The 21,614-nt window shown below is 46.9% G+C and overlaps 1 protein-coding gene across 1 annotated transcript in view; it reads right to left on the reverse strand.

The window, feature by feature from the left end:
- The window catches only part of SSUH2 (ssu-2 homolog), a 143,211-nt gene that overhangs the window by 87,247 nt on the left and 34,350 nt on the right, over positions 1-21,614 (reverse strand). Inside the window, exon 2 of the mRNA XM_086936861.1 lies at positions 11,840-11,935. Within this exon, the coding sequence (XP_086792987.1) occupies positions 11,840-11,873 (34 nt within the window). The 5' untranslated portion in view covers positions 11,874-11,935. The remainder of the gene's footprint in view (positions 1-11,839; positions 11,936-21,614) is intronic.

The raw sequence follows: 21,614 nt of genomic DNA on the forward strand, positions 1-21,614 counted from the left end.
GTGCTGTCTGACGCTGCTTCTAGTGCAATAACCTTTATTTGAGTCTTGCTCACAATAATCACTACCCCCTGAGACATCCAGCGGTGTAGATGGGGAAACAGAAGTAGCACCCTGTTCATTCGACTGAACTATTGCAGACGACACACTGCTTGCCAATGACTGCACTGTCCTGTGTAGACCTGAAAGATCGCCATGCATCCCTTCCATGAATGCCACCACCTGCCCCAACTTCCTATCATGGTCCTGGAAAGCATTCGTCATATTGGTCTGCCCCACACACAGCTGTCGCAGCAGATCAACTGCCTCAGCACACAGTGCATTTTGGCTCACCGTGGCAGGGGCAGCGGTGCCTGCACCGAACGCCACTCTGCTCCCCCTACTCCTCCGGCCACGAACAGTACATGGTGCAGTTGGTGGAAGTGTGGGCCCTGTGTGCTGTCTTCCGACAGAAGGTGATGAGTGCCCACTCCCAGTCTGTGACAACAGTGCAGGCTCACCAAGAGTGTCCGACGAGGAGGACGATGGTGTCTCCACATGCGAGTCCTCAGGGACGGTCCTGTCCCCCTCTCCGGCGCTGGCCTCCTCCGTGTCAGTCTGCATGTGTGCGAAGTCTGAGCCGGACTCATTTCCTCGGCTACTCTCCACCGTCTGTGGCAGAGTGTCCTCTGTCAAAGCTGAAATGCACAGAAAAGATGTGTGAGTCATGGGCAGACTGACGTACAGAAGGAACAGGATAGCCAAATTACATAGCAGACAAAGGTTCAGGAGCCCACATCCTGCACATGGCCCACCCCTACCAGTCATCCTCACATTTCCTGCCATGGGGCCATGGACCACTAGGGGATGTGCATTAACACTCAAGTACTAAGCAAGTGGCGTGTCAACATGGCGGACCTGGCTGTCAAATGAGTACCACCCAATGGGACCAAAATGGCAGCACAGGCATACGTACGCAACACGGAACTCAATAGTGTGTCTGAGCACCAATACATGCATAGCACTCACAAGTTTCCTACACAGACAGTATGCTCACCGCTAGTTTGCTGTTGATCGGCACTCAGACGTTCGGCCAGTTCAGGATGCGTCACTGCAATGATACGGTGCATGAGAGGGGTCATGGAGCGTCGGGCCAGACGGGGCGTCCTTGGAATCAGGCCCAGTGTTACTTCAGCTACATTCTTGCTCAGCCTGGAAATGTCGTCCCAGCGTTTGTGGCAGTGTGTATGTCGTCTGTTGCACACCCCCAATGCCCGTACTTCCCGTGCTATGCTCCTCCACAGGTCCTTGCGAAGGTGCAGCTTGACCTACCATGATGAAAGACAAAAGGGTTAAAGTCAGTGGACAGGTGGCCTGTTACACACATAGGGGCAAGACGTAACTGTCAGCAGCCATGCACAATCGGGAACATATGTGTAGCCCACACTACACAGCTAAGATAGAAATTGGCAAGATCATTTTGCCCCCTCATGCACACCAACATGTCCCACACTGCACTTACCACCCGTCCTGGTGCGCCGTAGAGGCGTCCATAGTTGCGGAGTACACCGTCCACGAGGACATCAAGCTCCGCGGCGGTGAAGGGTCGAGACCGGATCTCTTTGCCTCTCGACATGGCAAGATCACGGAGTATGGCACTAGAGCAGCAGTCGGTGGTCAGCTCAGCAGCAGCAGCAGGTCGAGGTGATGGTCACAGGCAGCAGTCGGTGGTCAGCTCAGCAGCAGCAGCAGGTCGAGGTGATGGTCACAGGCAGCAGTCGGTGGTCAGCTCAGCAGCAGCAGCAGGTCGAGGTGATGGTCACAGGCAGCAGTCGGTGGTCAGCTCAGCAGCAGCAGCAGGTCGAGGTGATGGTCACAGGCAGCAGTCGCGCACTGGTCCCCAGGGTAGGAAGCGTCGTTTTGGCCAACACACATATATAGGGCCCTCAGCACGTGTCAGTGGCATACGTCGCCAGCAATTGGTCAGCCCTGGAAGCGTGATCGTGAAATGGGCCAATGACTGGCCCTATAGTTGCGGTGCACAGCTTCCGCTACTTGCGATTGGCCATATGCGGCCAGCGTCCCTCTCCCCATTGGCTGCATGTGCATGGACCGTCACGGGCAGACATCGGCGACCGCACGTGCAAGCCTCAGGCACGGATGCTTCAGTTGCAACAATGTACTATCACTGGCGCCTCCATGGCGGTGCACGTACTCAGCGGGGGAGGTGCAGGCCTATACACCCTGTAGATGTAGTCAATGGACATGCCATTTCATGACCCCCCTTACAGTCACCTTGCATCATCCACCGTACACCGGCCGGAGCGGCCGGGCCTAGGACGACCGCCGTGCCCGGCCATGAACACAACCGCCATGGCCGGGCACGGCGGTTATTCATGGCCGGGCACGGCGGTTGTTCATGGCCGGCCACGGCGGTTGTTCATGGCCGGGCACGGCGGTTATTCATGGCCGGCCACGGCGGTTGTTCATGGCCGGGCACGGCGGTTGTTCATGGCCGGCCACGGCGGTTGTTCATGGCCGGGCACGGCGGTTATTCATGGCCGGGCACGGCGGTTGTTCATGGCCGGGCACGGCGGTTGTTCATGGCCGGGCACGGCGGTTATTCATGGCCGGGCACGGCGGTTGTTCATGGCCGGGCACGGCGGTTGTTCATGGCCGGGCACGGCGGTTATTCATGGCCGGCCACGGCGGTTGTTCATGGCCGGGCACGGCGGTCGTCCTAGGCCCGGCCGCTCCGGCCGGTGTACGGTGGATGATGCAAGGTGACTGTAAGGGGGGTCATGAAATGGCATGTCCATTGACTACATCTACAGGGTGTATAGGCCTGCACCTCCCCCGCTGAGTACGTGCACCGCCATGGAGGCGCCAGTGATAGTACATTGTTGCAACTGAAGCATCCGTGCCTGAGGCTTGCACGTGCGGTCGCCGATGTCTGCCCGTGACGGTCCATGCACATGCAGCCAATGGGGAGAGGGACGCTGGCCGCATATGGTCTTTGGGAAGTAGCGGAAGTTGAGCACCGCCATGGCGGCGCCAATTATGTGATCTTGTCAGACGCTGCACCGTGATGTGTTGTGTGCAGTTGTGTCATGAGGGATGTGAGCGTGATTGGGAAAGGTCATATGTCATACAATATAGCATGTGTGTCCATACAATGGCAATCGGTCGGCACATAATGGGCAACAGATGTGCATTTGTACTTGTTGACGTCGGGTGTGACCCTACAGACGTTGTTACATCTTCACAACTACACAGTACATCACGGCTGTGTGGCCAATTAATGCATCTGTTGTCAGTTTCTTGTTGTGTCGAGGTGACTACAGTGGTGGTGGTACACATGCATTCCGTGTATGTGTTTTGTACGTTGTGTCACCATGCATGTCATTTCCGTATGCACATCATTATTGGTGGTGGCATTTGTGCTTGATGACATGGCGTGTGTACACTTATCGTTTGTGTGCATGCAGTAGCATGAGTGTCTGTGATGTGTCTACGAAACATTAGGGTGAAGACTGAAGTTTTGTCAGTAAGGTACACATGTGATGGAGTTCTACACGTATGCGTCGTTTGTAAGTTGACCAAAGTTACATCTCTCTCCCACACAGGAGGGCTCCAAATGTGCATCGGCCATACACTGTGCTGGAGGATATGGTAGACGAGGAGGTGATTCGGAAATTCCGGCTGGATCGACGTCGGTTGCTGGAGCTTGTGGCACAATTGTCTCCTCATCTGCAGCCACGTAGAACGTATCCTGGGTCGATTACACCCACTGCAAAGGTCATGGCGGTACTACATTTCTTCGCTACTGGCACTTTTCAGTTCACAGTTGGAGTTGCTGGGGGGATGTCACAGGCCATGTTCAGCACGGTTCTTCGGGATGTGTTAACAGCTATGATGCTGTACAAGGATGAGTACATACATTTTCCACGGCCGGAAGAGTTGCCAGCTGTCAAAGCTGGTTTCTATGCACTGGGCCACATACCTCACGTTGTGGGCTCAATTGATGGCACACACATCGCTCTCATTCCACCACGGGCACGCGAACAAGTGTTCAGGAATCGCAAACACTTTCATTCGCTGAACGTGCAGGTGGTGTGCCTGGCGAACAACATCATCTCCCATGTGTGTGCCAGATTTCCTGGATCCGCACATGACTCCCACATCATGCGGAGCAGCAATGTCCCACGACTCATGGCAAATCTGCGACCCGGTCAAGCGTGGCTTGTTGGTGAGTGTGCAGTGGGTACTCTTGTGATCTCTGTGTTGCATGGGGTACCCACCATATCTTTTTCTGATGTTTGTCTCTGTCATCCCCCTACATAGGCGACTCGGCTTACCCAAACCGGCCCTGGCTCCTCAGTCCCCTACGTAATCCGAGGACGGCGGGTGACATGCGGTACAATGAGGCACATGGAAGGACACGGAGAGTCATCGAACGTACCTTTGGACTGCTAAAGTCTAGGTTTCGGTGCCTCGATAAGACCGGAGGGGCCCTGCCTTACTCACCAGGAAAAGTATGCAAGATCGTGATTGCCTGCTGCATGCTCCACAACCTGGCAGTACGCAATGACATTGAACTGCTGTTGGACCCTGAAGACGAAGGAGTGCCTCGGCCTCCCATCCCACCCATGTCGACTGATGAGGATAGTGGTGAGGAGGAAGGTGTGGACCAGAGGCGCCAGCTCATAGATCGCCACTTCCCTTGAATGTGAGTATCTACCTCTAGTGGCCGTTGACAATGCCTCATGTATGTTTGCTGGTGTTGTGTGGATATGGGGTTAATCAGCTGGGTGTTGTTTGTGATGGTTGCACATGTGTGTCTTCATGTCTTTGGACATGGAAGTGTCCATGATGTGTGTGCTCTCATCCCATGCTTGTGTGATGGTTGTCGTTTGTGTAATGTAGCTGTGCATTGTGTTGTGATGTGTGTGAATCTCTTTACTGACGTGTGTTTGCTGTCTCTGGTTTTCTCTAGGTCACTCCCGCAGCGCCATGATCATGTACGACTATGATCCCTGTACCTGTTTACGTCTGTATCTGATGGCAATCATGTGAATAAACATGGAGGCAAAGCATCATTGTGTGAGTTAATGCTATTTATTTACAGGTTGTGCTTCTGTGCTGGTGAATATTTACAAGTCAGTGGGGTGGAGGGAGTTGGAGTTGAAGGTATTGGCAGATGAAATGTCCGTGCTGACACCACATTGGGGGGTGTCAGGGTAGTCCAGCAGACCAGTGGGAATGATTGTCTGTGGGACAGGCTACTTAGCTGGGTGAATGTCTGGCACAGGCAGTGACATTGTCATGGTCGTCCCCTCTTGGAGCGTGTGCCTGGCGCTCCAACACTGCTCTCAGCCTCTTTCTGCCTCGGCCGGCCCCTCCGTCTCTGACCTGGAACAGAGTCAGCTGGGAGGGCAGGTTGTTGATGGGCCACATCCGTCGCCAGGGGCTCAGGTGGTGGTGGCGGCGGTGGAGGCGGAGGCGGAGGTGGCGGCGGAGGCGGAGGTGGCGGGGGAGGCGGAGGTGACGGGGGAGGCGGAGGTGACGGTGGCGCTACCACACTTGGTGGAGGGGGGGGGTTGTTCCGGCCAACCCATTCACTCCACATCGTTGCCTGCTGCTCCATGACCAGCAACATCTGGCCAAGGATGCCAGCGATTTGGCGCTGGGTGTTGGTGTTGTCCACTGAGTCCTGGTGTGCACGATCAGCATTTGCCTGGGACCGGTCGTATGACGCCTGGCACCTGGCAAGAGCTTGTAGGGACTGTGCCACTGGCTGGGGTAGCTGTTCCTCCTCTGCACGGCGGTGTGTGGCTCGCCTGATTGGATGTTGTCCCGTTGCCTGTGTTTGTGGCCCACTCACCCTGCTTGTGTGTGGGGCCGTTGGACCAGCGTTGCGCGGTGGGTTATGCTGGGTGGCAGCGGCAGGAGTCGTGGTGCTGGTGGTAGTGGTGGTACTGGTGGTACTGGTGGTACTGGTGGTGGTGGGGACTGTGCAGATCACAGAGACAGGTGCCGCTGGAGTCACACATGCGACGTTGGTCGGTCCCGGGAGTCCCTGTGAGCCAGATGGCCCTGGCTGCGTGCTTGGTCCCGCTCCATCCTCCGCCCCGGAGCTGACTGTGTCCTCGTCACCAGAGAGTCCTGTAGATGTGGGAGGCGAGGCTGGCGGCCGGGTACTGGTTTCCGCAGTCAGTTGACGATCACCTGAGGGACAAGATCGAGCTGGTCAGTAATTTGGACATTACATGGTTATATAGATTTGTAGCCATTTCTGTTTCCTGTCGCACACACCCCACCCTCCACCACCACCACCACCACCCTCCCCGTGAACATGGGGGCCAGTTGGGAGTTGTAGTTTGGGCCTCTCACACACCCCACCCTCCACCACCACCACCACCCTCCCCGTGAACATGGGGGCCTGTTGGGAGTTGTAGTTTGGGCCTCTCACACACCCCACCCTCCACCACCACCACCCTCCCCGTGAACATGGGGGCCTGTTGGGAGTTGTAGTTTGGGCCTCTCACACACCCCACCCTCCACCACCACCACCCTCCCCGTGAACATGGGGGCCAGTTGGGAGTTGTAGTTTGGGCCTCTCACACACCCCACCCTCCACCACCACCACCCTCCCCGTGAACATGGGGGCCAGTTGGGAGTTGTAGTTTGGGCCTCTCACACACCCCACCCTCCACCACCACCACCACCACCCTCCCCGTGAACATGGGGGCCAGTTGGGAGTTGTAGTTTGGGCCTCTCACACACCCCACCCTCCACCACCACCACCCTCCCCGTGAACATGGGGGCCAGTTGGGAGTTGTAGTTTGGGCCTCTCACACACCCCACCCTCCACCACCACCCACCACCACCCTCCCCGTGAACATGGGGGCCAGTTGGGAGTTGTAGTTTGGGCCTCTCACACACCCCACCCTCCACCACCACCACCCTCCCCGTGAACATGGGGGCCAGTTGGGAGTTGTAGTTTGGGCCTCTCACACACCCCACCCTCCACCACCACCACCCTCCCCGTGAACATGGGGGCCAGTTGGGAGCCATGGACATGTTAGTGAGTTGGTGTCGAACGTGCATGGTTTGGGGCGTAGGGGATGTTTCTTCTCAGTTGTGTGAGCCTGACCATGTCGTGCTGATCGTGGTGCTTGGTTTGTACTCACCAGTCTCTTCTCCTTCGTCAAGTCCGTCTAGGCTCTCTCGGCTTAGTATCCCCAGCACCTTCTCCTCCCAATCGGTGTAGGGTAATGGCTCCGGGGGTGTGCCACCGCCAGTATGATTGGCCCTAGCGACGTTTTTCGCTCGGATGCCCTTGATCCTGGTCTTCAGGTCATGCCACCGCCTCTGAATGTCATGCTTCGTCCTCGGCACAGTCCCCGACGCATTCACCCGAGTGACGATCCTGTCCCACATGTGGTTCTTTTGCGCCACGGTCATCTGCTGGACTTGGGCCCCGAAGATGTGGGGCTCAACACGGATTATTTCATCTACCATTACCCTCAACTCTGTCTCTGAGAATTTCGGGTTTTTTTTGGGTGCCATGGTGTGTGGTGCTCAGTGTGTGAGTTGAGTGAGTTGGGAGGTGCAGGTGTGTGGTGTGTAATGTGTCGGATTTGTGTGGTGGGTGTTTGTGTGGTGGGTGTGGTAGGGTGGTGGGTGGGTGTCTTCTATGTGATTTTATGTGAGTTAGCAGTTTCTCGATTTGCCCTCTTGCTGGCAGCAATGCTGTGGTGCAAAGGATTGTGGTTGTGTGTGGGTGTCATTTTGTAGTCGTGTCTCAATGGTTGTTGCGAGTCAGGTGGTAGGTGGGCGTGTTGACGTGTGTGCATTATTGGATGATTGGGACGTATCATGGTGGCTTGTGATTGGTGTTGGGGGGGGGCCTTGTCAATGTTCGTATGTTTGCTTAGGACTTGCGGTGCAGTTTCTGACATTTGTTCGGCGCTAGGGATGTTGTGCGTGTTGGCCTTCCGCGGTGATGCTGTGGTTCTCGTAGCATTGTTTCCGCCGCGGACGTGGATGGCTGTGCGTTCCGTGGTACGGGCGGATTTATCCTAATTGCGGCCACGGAGTATTCTCAGGTATGGCGGTACATGTTTTATTTTCCGCGGTCATTTCTGTCCGCGGCAGTGGTTGTTCATTGAACTCCGTCCGCCGCGGACGGACTTGGTTGTGTTCCGTCCACCGCGGACGGTGTTGGTTGTGCACCGTCCGCCGCGGTCGGAGTTTCGTCACATGAATATCCTAATCCCAAACGCGGTATCTCCGCGGCGCAGCCGGGAGTAAAATTTCCCCCACCATGGCGGACAGTACCCATTTCCGTCCGCCATCCTAATCGGCCCCATAATCTGTGCTTTGTATTCCTGTAGTGTCAATCTAAAAATAGTTTTTTCCGCTTCTGCATATTGCCTCCTCCACACCCTCTCTGCCCGCCTGCATCTCAACCTCAGCTGCAGAAGGTCAGGGGTGTACCAGGGCATAGCGCCGTTCTGTCTGTTCCTTGATCAGCGCAATGGGGCCGCCTTATCCAGGGCATCAGACATCTGCCGACATAAACTGGCATAGCTTTCATCGACATTATTTCCAAGTGCAAAACCTTCAGGAAGAAGGGTGGGCAAGACCGAAGATCTTAAAAGTCTGGACCAAGGTCTACCCATTTTAATATTGCTCTTCCATGTGTCACCCAGGGCTGCAGGTAGGCAAAGATGGAATAGAACCAGCGCATGATCCGTCCAGCATTGAGGCATGATGTCATTTACCACTACATGCTAGGCGTCAGCAAACACCAGGTCCAGAGCATGACCTTTCTGATGGGTCGCAGAGCGAACCAGCTGCTGCAGCTGAATGTTATTACAGGCCTGACAGAGGTCATGGTAGGCAGAGTCTAAAGGCCCCTTTGGCCATAAATTAAAATCTCCCAGACTATCAGTCTATTGTGGGAGTTGGAAAGATCATGGATAAGATCAATAAAATCCGGTAAAGTAGAGGGGGCATTGCCCGGTGGTCTATAGCAAAGCACCCCTGAATATAGCGTTTTCTCCTGTCCTTTAAGGGAGAAGACCATAAGCTCAAAGCCCGGCACCTCCTTCATCTGAAGCTGTGAAAGAGCTAGAGTTTCCTGAAAAATGAAGCCTATACCACCACCTCTATTCTTCAAACGAGGAGTGTGCCTGATTTTATAGCCCTGGGGGCATGCCAGACACAGTTCTATATTACCTCCTCATCAGTCAAAATCCGGGCTCAATGTATTGCCTAGTATCTTGGGCCCTATGGTGTCAGAGTTGGGTGCATGGCGGCACTTTTTCAAGGACCTGCATCCAACCTCCTTATGTGTTATACCAACTATGCAGCACCATTAGTTTTATGCAGTGGGATTCATTGGGCTGTTTCGCTAAGATTAGGTACATCAATTACCACACAACCCATTGAGAACAGCCCTCTGCTGTGCGCAGAAGCCTTTGAACACAAGGTCTGGCTTTTGTTCAGACCCACCCCTGAACTGACATTCTCCACCCAACCCCATACAGAAATGTATAGGGCAGATCCGGGCCCTAAATCAGGCCCTGCTTCCATCTCCCCTGTGGAGCCATTCTACTGACTGCATATATCTTTGCCACGCAAAGTGGGGGTTAACTACTGGGTCTGGCATACAGCCATGGCCTCCACCCAACACACTGGATGGTTAACCCCAGCAGTGCACCGCCTCTGTTATCTTATTGTTTCTTATTAAGAGCAACACGTCACCCTAAAAGGATCTCTAGGCATTGATCTTTTCATCAGGTTAAAACCAGAAGAATACATGGAATAACAAAATTTAAAGCTAAAACAACCATGTTTAAGATCTTTTTTAAATGTCTAAAACTATTTCTTATAAAAATGTATAGTGGAAGCTGATTCCAGTGCAAAGGTGCGAAATACGAAAAGGATTTGCCTCTGTATCTGGCAGTATGGATGTGTTGAGGATATATCACTCATTTCCCACTGGGCCTAAGGCTTCTAGTGCAGGTGTATCATTTCAGTTTTTTCTGTAGACATTGAGGTCCATTCCCATAAAGAGATTTATATACCAAACAAAGAAGTTTGAACAATGATCCCTTTCTTATGGGAAGCCAGTGCAGGCTTCTAAGAATGGGTTCAGATGCTACTGAGGTGGAAGAAGACAGACTAGCCATGCAGCCGTATTTTGAACCACCTAAAGTTTGGCAAACAGTCCTTCATTCATAGAAACCATAAGTGTATTCCCACAGTCGAGGCGACTAATTATCAGAGCTTGGACTAGGGATTTACTTGATTGGAGTGGTAGCCATGCAAATACTTTTCTAAGAAGGCACATTATTTCAAAACATGAGCCAATGTTGGCATTAACATGTTTTTTCATGGAAAGATCCTCATCCACCATGATACCCAGGTTTCTGACCACAACCTTCGGAGTTGGGACTACACCCAGGTTATTCTGCCACCAATCATCAGACCATAATGAGTGGGTCTTACCAAACAGTATGATCTCTGTCTTGCTTGAATTAAGCTGCAGACAGTTTTGCTGCATCCATGTGGCAATATTATTAATACAATCTCAGAATCTTACCTTAGTAGAATCTGGATTGGATCCCATAGTGATGACACACTGAGTGTCATCAGCATAGGAGATGACTTCAAACCTATAGGATTTATTCACTTGTGCTAGCGGTGCCATGTTAATATTGAAAGATGTGGCACTTAATACAGATCCTTGTGGCACTCCCTGGTACAAGGCTATGGTTTGTGCGATAAAAGGACTGTAACTGCACAGCATTGGTTCGGTCATTCAAAAAATTCTGCAGCCATTCCAAGGCTTTGCCTTTGACACCAATCTCTCTCAGTCTTTTAATTAAGACTGCATGGGAGATGGTGTTGAATATTGCCTAAAGATCAAGAAGGGCTACCATGGATGAGTATCCATCATCTAAAGAAAGCCTTAGATTGTCTAGGACCTCCACCAGTGCCGTCTCTATGCTATGTGATTAGTGGAAGCCTGACTGGGAAGGATCAAGCAGATGGTGATTTTCCAGGAAAGCTGACAGTTGTGAATTCGCCTAAATGTCCATGACTTTCCCCAAAAAAGGAAGCAAGGAAATAGGTCTAAAGTTTCCTAACTCGTTAAAGCCTGCTGTGGCTTTGGTCTAATCCTGGCATATCCATTTTGACTGGATGCTCCCAGGTTCAGAGAGAGATTGAATAACTCAGTGGGCAAGAAATAAGGAATCTGCCTGCGTACACAGGGGTTGGCCACAGATCCTGGTCTGGAGCCAGTCCCTACACTAGCCCCATTCCACCACAATAGCTGCACACTGCAAGCACAGCACTGTACTAATTTCCTACCCAATGAATTAGCATTGCACAACATTTGGTTATGTGTTGCAGGTTCTGGGCACAAATCCTGAACTACTGCCATGTCCACAACGCTCACTGTGAATTTCCATCGCACACAAAAGTAATCTCAAAAGAAATAATGAATTGCAGCAAATAATGTCTGACTTAGTTTTCTGTTCACAAACTCAGGTTGTAGGCTGCAAGCCCTGTGACTAACATGAGGACTTTTTTTATTTTTGGTAAAGGTGTTTGCTGCCTCTCAACCCATTACTTTCTCACAGGAATCAATTTTACCTCATTATACCTTGTTCAACACACTTTTCCAGAGCACATGCTCCAGTTGCTAGCAGTCTTTCCAGAGAAATGTATCAATATTCTGTTCATGAAATTCTGCTTTTAGCGAAAAATGTATGTTTTAGTATTTTGGATGACCTTTCCCTTAGCTGGCATTTGGCTGAAAAGATAATAATACTTTTCTACTTACCATCGGGTGTAGGTGTCCCCTCATAGCCAGACATTCGTTGCAGGAGTTCTGCTGGAGGTTCTGTTGGACTTTCAGCTTCATACTCCAAATCAGGGTCTGTAATAACAAGATAACATACTAAAACGTTAGCTTCACTCAGTACCAACCTCCGTCTTAAAGTCTAAACCTCTAAATCTGAATACAATTAATTTCTTTTAAACCCCCTAAAGGCCAAATATGCAAGGCGTAGGTGAAAAAGGTTGATGCGTAGAATGGGAAGTGTGTGAAAGTTTGCTAGAGAAAAGCATAATGCACAATTCAATTTAGTGTTAGGCACAATTTCACCCCTTAATCGGGGATGGGATGGTCCTGATGGCAAATCTCACCCTACCAAGTGGTGCCACGTCAGGCCTAAACCTTGGAAGTGGGCCTAAGGAACTTTCAAGTTGAACTGACGTATCTTCTATGGTGAGCAATGCATCCCTGAGTAGAACCGATGCATCTCCTCGGATGAGCAGCGCAGAACTGAGGCATTACTTCTGTTGCATGTATTGGACCCTTCTTAAAGATCTGCATTGTCCACCGCAGTCCTCAGGTCCGCAGCATTGTTAGCTGCGTGCCGCATCTCCAAAACCGGACTTTGCATCCCAAGACCTGTCCACAGGATCCTTGGCAATGACTCAACAGGACTTCTCACCGCAGGCTCACCACATACTGGAACCAACGCATCACTTTGACTGTGCAGCGCATTTTTGACATGGATCCATGCAATGTCCCGCAACCAGGAATCAAGGTACTCTGTTCAGTGGGCCTAACTGGGTCGCTGTAGCTGAAACAGTTAGACAATATTTAAAACCTTGAATATTCTTATCACACAAAATCTAATGCTTATCTGAGTGACCTCATGAAAGCTAAATTGTGATTAAACATCCCTTTCACAGAAAATGCCTCTGCTTATATATTAAAACAAAATGCCAGATATTATGGGGGAATGCAAAAAGAACAATTGACAGAATGCAGAACAATGTCATACATTCACCCCAGTTCAGAGATCTGGGCCTAAATCCATCGTTTTTTTCCTCACCATGCCATTGTCGTTTTTTTGCAGTTCGGGCTGGACTTTTCCCAATGGGCGTAGGGTCAAGACTGATTTGCATATGGCTGGGTTCTAACTGGAATGGCATTGTGAGCAAAAACACGATGGATGTAGGTCCAGAACTTTGTACTGGGGTGAATGTATGACATTGTTCTGCATTCTGTCCATCAATTGCTCGATATTATGGGGGGTCAAAATAGACCTGGAAAATTTCTCACTAATTATCTTAAAGCTAAGAAGGACCAAACCAAAATCATACTTCTGATGTCAGAACAAGGGTTCGCCATATTTAGAGATAAAGCTATATTACGAGAATTTGCTTTATTCTACAAAAACCTTTACGTACAGGTAATCATACCCTCATATATTGAAATAGCTGCTTATTTGAATTCCATAGCTTCACCAAATATTTTTACCTTTGACTCCTTGGAGACTCTGGTCTCAAATTCTAAAATTACCAATGCAGTTAACCTACTAAAAAGGGTAAAGCTTCTGGCCCTGATGGACTTACTGTTAAATTATATTCTCAATTTTCAAAAAATGTATTTCCAAAATTTTATAATTATTCCAATATTGTACTATTTCCAGAGCAACACAGTGTTCTTTTCAAGAGGATACGATTGTTCGTATCACCAAAGAGAACAGAGATTTAAAACCCTATTAGAATTATGGATCAATTTTGCTTGTTAATTCTAACCCTATGTGTTGAACCTATTTTACCAATTCCTTTTGGGAAAGAACAGACTTAAAAGGTCACTTATCATCTGACAATGCTAGACTCTTCTTTATTATTTTTGGCAAACCAGCTAATCTTCCATATTCCATGGCGGCGTTGACCCTAGATGCAGAAAAATCTTTTCATAGATTGGTTGTCACTTTAGGTTTATGGCCCTTTGGTTTTGGCCCTGTGATACTTAATCTTGTCTCAACCCATTATTCCTCACCCAATGTTTCTATTTTTGTGACTAGTTCTCTTTCTGATTACTTTTCACGACAAAGAGGAGTCAGACAAGGATGTCCTTCTTCCCTTATACTCTTCAGCATTGCCCTAGAAGCCTTTTTTATCCAAAATTAGACAAAATGATAAATTTTCTGATTTTATTGATGGTAAGTGCCAAATTAAAATGTAGGTAATTGAAGGTGATATCCTTATGTGTATCTGTAAACCTGGTAGCTCTTTATAGCCTTTTCTTGCTGAAGTTGATTAGTATTCTCAACTATCTTGTTACAAGCTTAATACGGATAAACCAGAAATGTTGTCTCTTAACAAATTTTTACCAAACAATGGTTTGATTCTTCACATTCCCCTTGGAATGCTTCTAAAATACATAATTTGGGCCTCTGGTTTATGAACTTGGTAAGACAATTCATAAAGATAAACTATGGTTAACTGGACCGCAAAATTACCATACTTACTAAACAATGGCATCCTCTGTATTTATCCTGGTGGGGCAGATTAGATCTTAAAAAAAATAGTTCTAACTCCTATAATTTTATACATGATTTCCATGATTTCTGTTTCAATCCCAATAATGTATTTTAAGAAGCTTGGTTCTCTCCTGTTAACATTTTTATGGAATAAAAAATCATCCAGACTGGCTCCCTCATGTCTCAACCAAACTAAACAAGAAATAATAAGTGTGAATTTCCCAGATTAAAAAAATTAACACTTAGCCTATTGCTGAAGATAGTCTTCCTTTTGTCTTTATTCTAAATCCTCTCCTCACTATCCTTTATGGGTTGATATCAAATCTTTCTTTATCATCCATTTTCATTTAGAGAATGCATATATTTTACAACAGGACCTCCATGATTGAAAACACTGATCATTTTAAATTATTACAACCCTTGTCATTTTCAAATACTCAGAACAAAGATGCTTTTTTAATTCCTTGAGCTGTCATAACAAAGATATGAAAACTAATAGTAGATATCTTTTTTTAGAAGGCCTGGAAGACTAAAGGAGTGCTATGGGTTCATAAATTATTATTAAACTGTAACATGTTAGCATTCTCTCAAGCTCAATATATTTTTCATCTTTTTAAAACATTTGACAAATGTGATCATTTGTTAACAAATGCTATCACCCAAGCCTATTTAATAATTGATCATAGTTCTTCAAATCACACCTCTCCAATAGTTCCTTTGTTATCTGCTAACCTCAAGGCATCACTGCTTTATAAACAAAAATGCAATTCATCAACTACGAGCAGAGCTAAATCTAAAATAGAATTACTATGGGAACAGGATTTTCAGACTTGTTGGTCTGCTGAATTTGGGGATAGAATTTGGTTAAAAATATTTAAATCCTCGCAAGCAGGAAATACTACACACACTTTTAACTTCATTTAGAACTCTTGATCACATCCACCTCTAGAACTCATTTTAACAAAGATTTGTAGGGTAAATGTTGGTCTTGTACTGAGATGCATAGTGACATTTATCATGTGTTCTCTACATGTCCATGCATATACCATCATATTTAATGTGTTGAGTATTTTCCTAGGTAGTCTATCACCAGATTGGGATTATCATACTCAGGAAAATAAGTTAATTGATCTAATCATAGCTGTAGCTTTTCAACAAATGCACTGAAATTGAAAATCTGCTGCCTACATTAATTTCTGCCGTCTGGTATAATCACAGATTAGATCATGCATATGTTAATCCTATTTCACTTGCAGTCAAAAGAGAGTGTTTATGGCTTCCTGTTACTTCATCTTGAAATGCAATAAGTTTATTAGGAAAACTCATCAACAGTTGAAGTTAGAAGACCACCCTAAGATAACATTTCTGCCTACTATTAATTACTATATTGAAAAGTTTATTCTTCATCAAGTCTAACTTGTTATAGTAATACACTGTTTTCTTCCCATACTAAAAACCTATTTAACTGTTTCCCCCTCTCCCTTCCCTTCCTTTTTCTCCATTATATTTGTTTGATAGGTATAAGGAACAATTATCCTGTCGCCATCCTGGATTTGGAAAGAAGGGGAAAGGAGCCTTTTGCAACCAGAATGAGATAAGGCGTGCCTACAAATAGACCAAACACATTTGCCGATATATTTGGAAAGTAAAACTCCCAATATGCTCTTTCAGGAGCATTGTCTCCACCACACCCACAGAAAGGGAGAGGACTACCATGGTTGGGTCACCACACCCCTCCACCCGAGAGATATCAAAATCCACTGCCCCAACCACTGCAGACCTTTATGAGAATGTCCTCACGTGAACCACAGAATAGTTAGGAATCAGCAGTGACTATACCTTAAAATTACATTTCCAAATACTAGAGACACCTTGACTTGGACCGCAAGACATACCTCTTGGTCCAAGAGCATGACAGTATTCACGTTCACATTATTTCCTCATTTCATGGAAATGGGAGTGGTGCGCTTAGGCTATGCATGCACACTAATATTGAGGGTATGAATGGCAAAGCATGCATGGCAAGCGGCATATCAAAAAGTAATAACTGTTGGTGCAAGAATAACTTGTGCTGTTTAACATAGCAGTACCTAAAAGCAGCATGACATTTTTCTACCAGGAATTTTCCTCTGTCTCCTTATTGACTTCCACTCCAGATGACAAAGGGAAGAGTAAAAAACATGAAAAAATACGTGTTTCTTGTGCCTCAAATGACGAATCAGAAAGTATACTCAGGAGGCCACTGGGAAGAAAAGTTCCATGGGAACCAGTAAATGTTGAATCCTTTCCGTCTGCAGAATCTATGCATGATTAAAAGGCAGTTATATCCCTGGATGATGTAAAACTCAAGGAAAAACAGACATACAACCATGGAGCATATAGCTAAAAAAATTGTCTTCCAGAAGGGCCTGTGTCAATCATCAGAGCAATCACAAGGCAGAATCAGAAGCTAAATTAAGCTGTGTTACGTTCTTTCCTTAAGTAAAGGAAGTACGTTTGAGTGAAAAGAAAAGGACCTGATACATGCTATGGGGTAAAGAAGAATCAATTGCCAAAGATCTACAATTGAACATAGTGTCATTAGTAGACCATAATTACCATCAGAGAATTCTTCATTGTGGAATCACATGGACCATAATTTATATTTAAGGTATGTTTAACAATATAAAGTCATATACAAGTTACAATTTATTCATCTTATACACCAGTTACACTGCCTTGCTGGAGATCTTAAGACTTGTTTTAAGACTGTAAACATGGTTATGAATGTTCAAACTTCTTGGGTTATTTGAATATTTGTGGAACTTACTTTCAACATGACATTTCATTGTGCATGTATTTCAGCAATGACAGGTTGAGATTTTATGGATGCTTGTATGCACATCCATTTGGTGAATTGAATAATTGATGCTGGACAAAAGGTAGCAGTCTTGAAGTTTCCATTCCTTAGGTGGAATTTACATGAAGACAAACTTGAGAACACTATTTGAAAGGTCCTCACGGTGGGCAAACTCACTGGGGTCATGCTGAGCACCGCAAGTAGGCCATCTCAAATCTCTGCAGGCACCAAACTGAAGAGGGGGAACAAACAACCACTGCTGATGACCATGCAAACAGCTTATTCTTCACAGTACAAAATGAGCATAGTCCTGATTATGCTGCGAAGGGTCAGGATTCCCCATATGGAGTGATTACTGTTCATTTCAGGGCAGCATGGATAAATGGATGATAATCATACACACAGGCTATAAAATAACTTTTCAGGAGATATCTCCTCACTGAGGACCATTCCTGTGGCCTAGCTCAGAGATTTAGAGATGAGGCACAATTTTTGGGAGTGCATCCTGTCACTATTGGAAATAGTTCAGTCATTCACACTCCCCAGCATTCCCCAGTATCACTGGGAGAAATGAGTTTAAGACTAATTGTGGGTAAAACGGAGTTCAAACATTCGATTCCACAAAGTTCAAAATTGTCAATTTGGATTAATTATTACATTCCAGAGCTGGGTGGAATCTAGGTATTTTCTTTCCTTATTAGGTGTCATGCAAGCACAATTCTGTCCTGAGAAGACCCTAATGTAGAATAGTTTACACCTCACATTGCTACCTTACGCCTTGGGAAGAACCGAGATCTTTTTTATGTTTTTGACTCTTCTTATAGGTGCTCCTCATTATCGGAGAGTGGCATTTATCCCTAAATGGACCACTGGCTTGTGTAGGTAACAACCAAGAAGAAGAGGAAGATAGATACTAACCTAGAATCCAAGACCCACAGGGATCAATCATTCCTTGTGAATAGGAAACCTGGATGTCTGGCAAATTAATTCATATGGATGAAGAATGCCAGTACAGCATTTCTATTGAATTACTATGCAGTCAGTCCGAGAAAATATGTAAAATATCTTGTAGGAAAGACAAAACCAAGAACCTGAACAAGGGTCCAGGAACATGTGCCACCATGAGCCAGGTGTCATCTACAACATCTAACCTTATCAAGGACCATCACGGACTTGGTTCTGATCTCAGAGGGATATTAATAGGATTTTATGTGGTGGTTGATACAATAAATCCTAAATAAAAAGGTTGCATTGTATCCCTCTCCCATTATGATTAGCAACACAATTTGCAGTGTAAATGGATGATAAACAACAATGTGAGAAAATAAAGTGCAATTAAATGACTGTGGATACCAAAGAGACAAGCAGATTCTTCCAAACTGGAAGGAGCTAAATGAAGACTCAAAGTTTTCTCCTCACAGATCCTGGTGAAGTCTCTCTTGGTAGGCTTGTTGTGCCAGGGGTTTAATTCAACCACCAGGGATTAGTGAAGTTTAGGATCCTGGATGAAGTGGTTATTTCCCTGTGGGCACAGGAGCTGGAACATCTTTTAGCTCCAGACTATTTTAACTGGAAGAGGGTGCACTTGGCTCACCAGACATAAGCATAACGTGCTGAAAAACCTACACTTACTAAGCAGGTTCTAATATTATTTTACTAAACAGCTTGATGCTAAACACAGAAGACTGTAGGATTAAACAAATTAGTTGAGGTTCTCCTTAGGAAACTGCTTAGAAGATCCACTTCATGGTTCTGCACCATAACTCAAAAAGAGCAGCAAACGCTATCTGAAATCCCCCAGAGACCCATTATTTTGCGAAGTTATACTTCCATCAGTGCATGAACAGATTCATCCTTGTGGAGCTCTTAATCTGTAACTCCAAGAGTATCTTCCACCATATTAAAATACTTAGGGCATCATATAAAGCTGGGCAGAAATGGAACACTTGCCTAAAATTGGTAAATATCCCATCTGCCCAAATCTTGCTTTCAGCACCTCATTTATAAGCATGGTATAACCACAGCTTCAGATGACAAAGCCACCTCAAACTCTGCTGTTAGGAACACCCTCACCACTTGCCAACCACTAAATTGCAAAAGAATGTTTCAGGGAAGGGTGTCTTACATGATTCCTACCATATTTGTACCTCACAATATTTTATTTACTTTTAGAAGTATAGGCTTTAACATCACAGCAACATTGTGTAGTTAGTCTCACTGGGGCTTGTTTACAAGCCCTCTGAGCCTCCAGAACATCACTTTTTCTGACATCCGGGTGGTGCACAGGGCTTAGTCATGTCTACAAGGCCATGTAAAGTCAACCTGTGTGGCTGTTCATGACCTTGTAGATATGGAGTGAAGCAACGCTGCGCACGTTGCTGCTTTGTCTCACACTGTGCTGGGGAAGCGTGCCGTGGGTTACGTGGGTATTCTCATGTAACACCCATGGCATTTGACCAGCTACCGAACAGGGGTGGTAGGTTGGGGAGGTGGGGGGATGGAGGAAAGGGGTGGTAAATAATAACATTTTAACCCCTTTGCTGCAGGAGTTATTCCCCCGCTGTGCTGGGGGGGTGGGAGGCGCGCACAGCGCCCCCATGCTCATGACGAGCTCAGCTCGTCATGAGCTACGGAGCTCCTGTGCTCATGACGAGCTCAGCTCGTCACAGGTGTATTGACTCCCATGGAACGCTCAGCACAGCGGGGGAATTCTCCCCGCACCTGAGCGTTCCACGGGCCATGACGAGCTGAGCTCGTCATGAGCACCAGAGCGCCGTGGCTCATGACGAGCTCAGCTCCTCATGAGCGTCGAAGGAGTTAAAAATAGAACTTACCTTTTCAACATCAGCTGCCGCCTCTTTTTCCTCCATCCTCCTGTTTGCACTTGGCAGGAAGCACACAGCCTCCGAGAATCCATTGTTGGGCACTCAGACAGGGGCTGGCAGGCAGTGCATGTTCTCCACGCAAGCTGTAGTGCAGCCTACATGGAAAACATACATAGTGCCCATGACGCTTTGACCGGCCTGAGACGACTGGCCAAAGCATCATGCACACTTTAGGTGCTGCCACCACTTCTCCCCTTGTGACACAGGAAGCCCTGCCCGCCTGGCTTCAGCTGCAAGCTGAATATAAAACACAAAATAATAATAATGAACATTATGATCATTTTAATTTTTTGTATTCAGCTTGCAGCTGAAGCAGTGGGGCGATGCTTCTCTGTCTTAGCAGAGGAGCTGCCACTGCATTTGGCACAATCCCAGATTGATAGGAATTTGTAAACTTGGGAATGCGTCAAAATCTTACTCCTCCTTAAAGGGAGGCACAACGAGCAGAAATCTCTTTATTTCTGCTAGTTTTTTCCTCTTTCTATGTGTGCTGCATTCAGGAGGAAAAACCTCCATGGATTCCTTTTGTGCAGGAAGGTGTCCGGTCTGTGACACTGGCATCCTTGCACCATGGTGCAAGGGAACCTGCATTGGTGCTAGATCGCTGATTGTACGCCAGCACAAGGGGATAGGACAGAAATGTGCTGTACGTTTACGCATTTCTGCCCTTTCCCTGTAGCGCAATGCAGCACAGCAAGGTCACTTGCTGCGTTGCCCTGTGCCACACGGCTTGTAAAAAAGCCCCACAATCTTTCTATCAGCTATTTGCTCATGTCCTACTGCCTTCACTGGGAAGCATGATGGACTATTTTACATATGAGAAGGACTGTTAATCAACATCTTTTTTGTCACATGTAGTTAGTTATGTCAGACAGGCCTATTATTTTTAAAACAAACTCTTCTTACACTGTAGCATCTATTTTCAGATGCTTATGTTAGTGCTTGAGGGTGCAGCTCCCCAGTCCGAGCAGCAACTGATCTAAACATAATTGTAATTTTACAACAAAATTGTATTATTGTATTAATAATGTACAGTTTGAAGATGGCCATCATGTTTTGAACCATTATGGCATCCATTTTGGAACGGTGTTGTGCATGGTTTATCATACTGTTCCAAGAATACATCACATTTACAATCCACGTGGTAACCGTCTTTTTGAATTTTTTCTAAGATTTAAAATTTCTTTGCAGTAAAGTGATTTATGGAGTGCAAATATTTTTCTGCTGCCAAAACATTGGCAGCTTCGAGGAACCCCTCAGGGTATGAGAGGTAGCGGATTGCCCGTGAATAGATTCTGTTCATAGTGGACACTTTTTAAAACTGTTTAATTTACATTAATTTCCTCTAGCTTCTATACGTGTTGTTCTCAGCCATTTGATCGTCTCACCTCATTCTTCATTTCTTCTACCTAACAGATTCCACCCATTTCTCTACAATACCTGCGAGCAGTTATGCTTCATTCACTCATGTTTAATTTAAGGGTCATGTTGTGGATTAAGGAAGGTGTTCATAATATCTAACCTTCAAGGATAGACGATTTAGTTGTG

Source organism: Lissotriton vulgaris, chromosome 9, assembly GCF_964263255.1.
Source record: "Lissotriton vulgaris chromosome 9, aLisVul1.2, whole genome shotgun sequence".
Lineage (NCBI taxonomy): Eukaryota > Metazoa > Chordata > Amphibia > Caudata > Salamandridae > Lissotriton > Lissotriton vulgaris.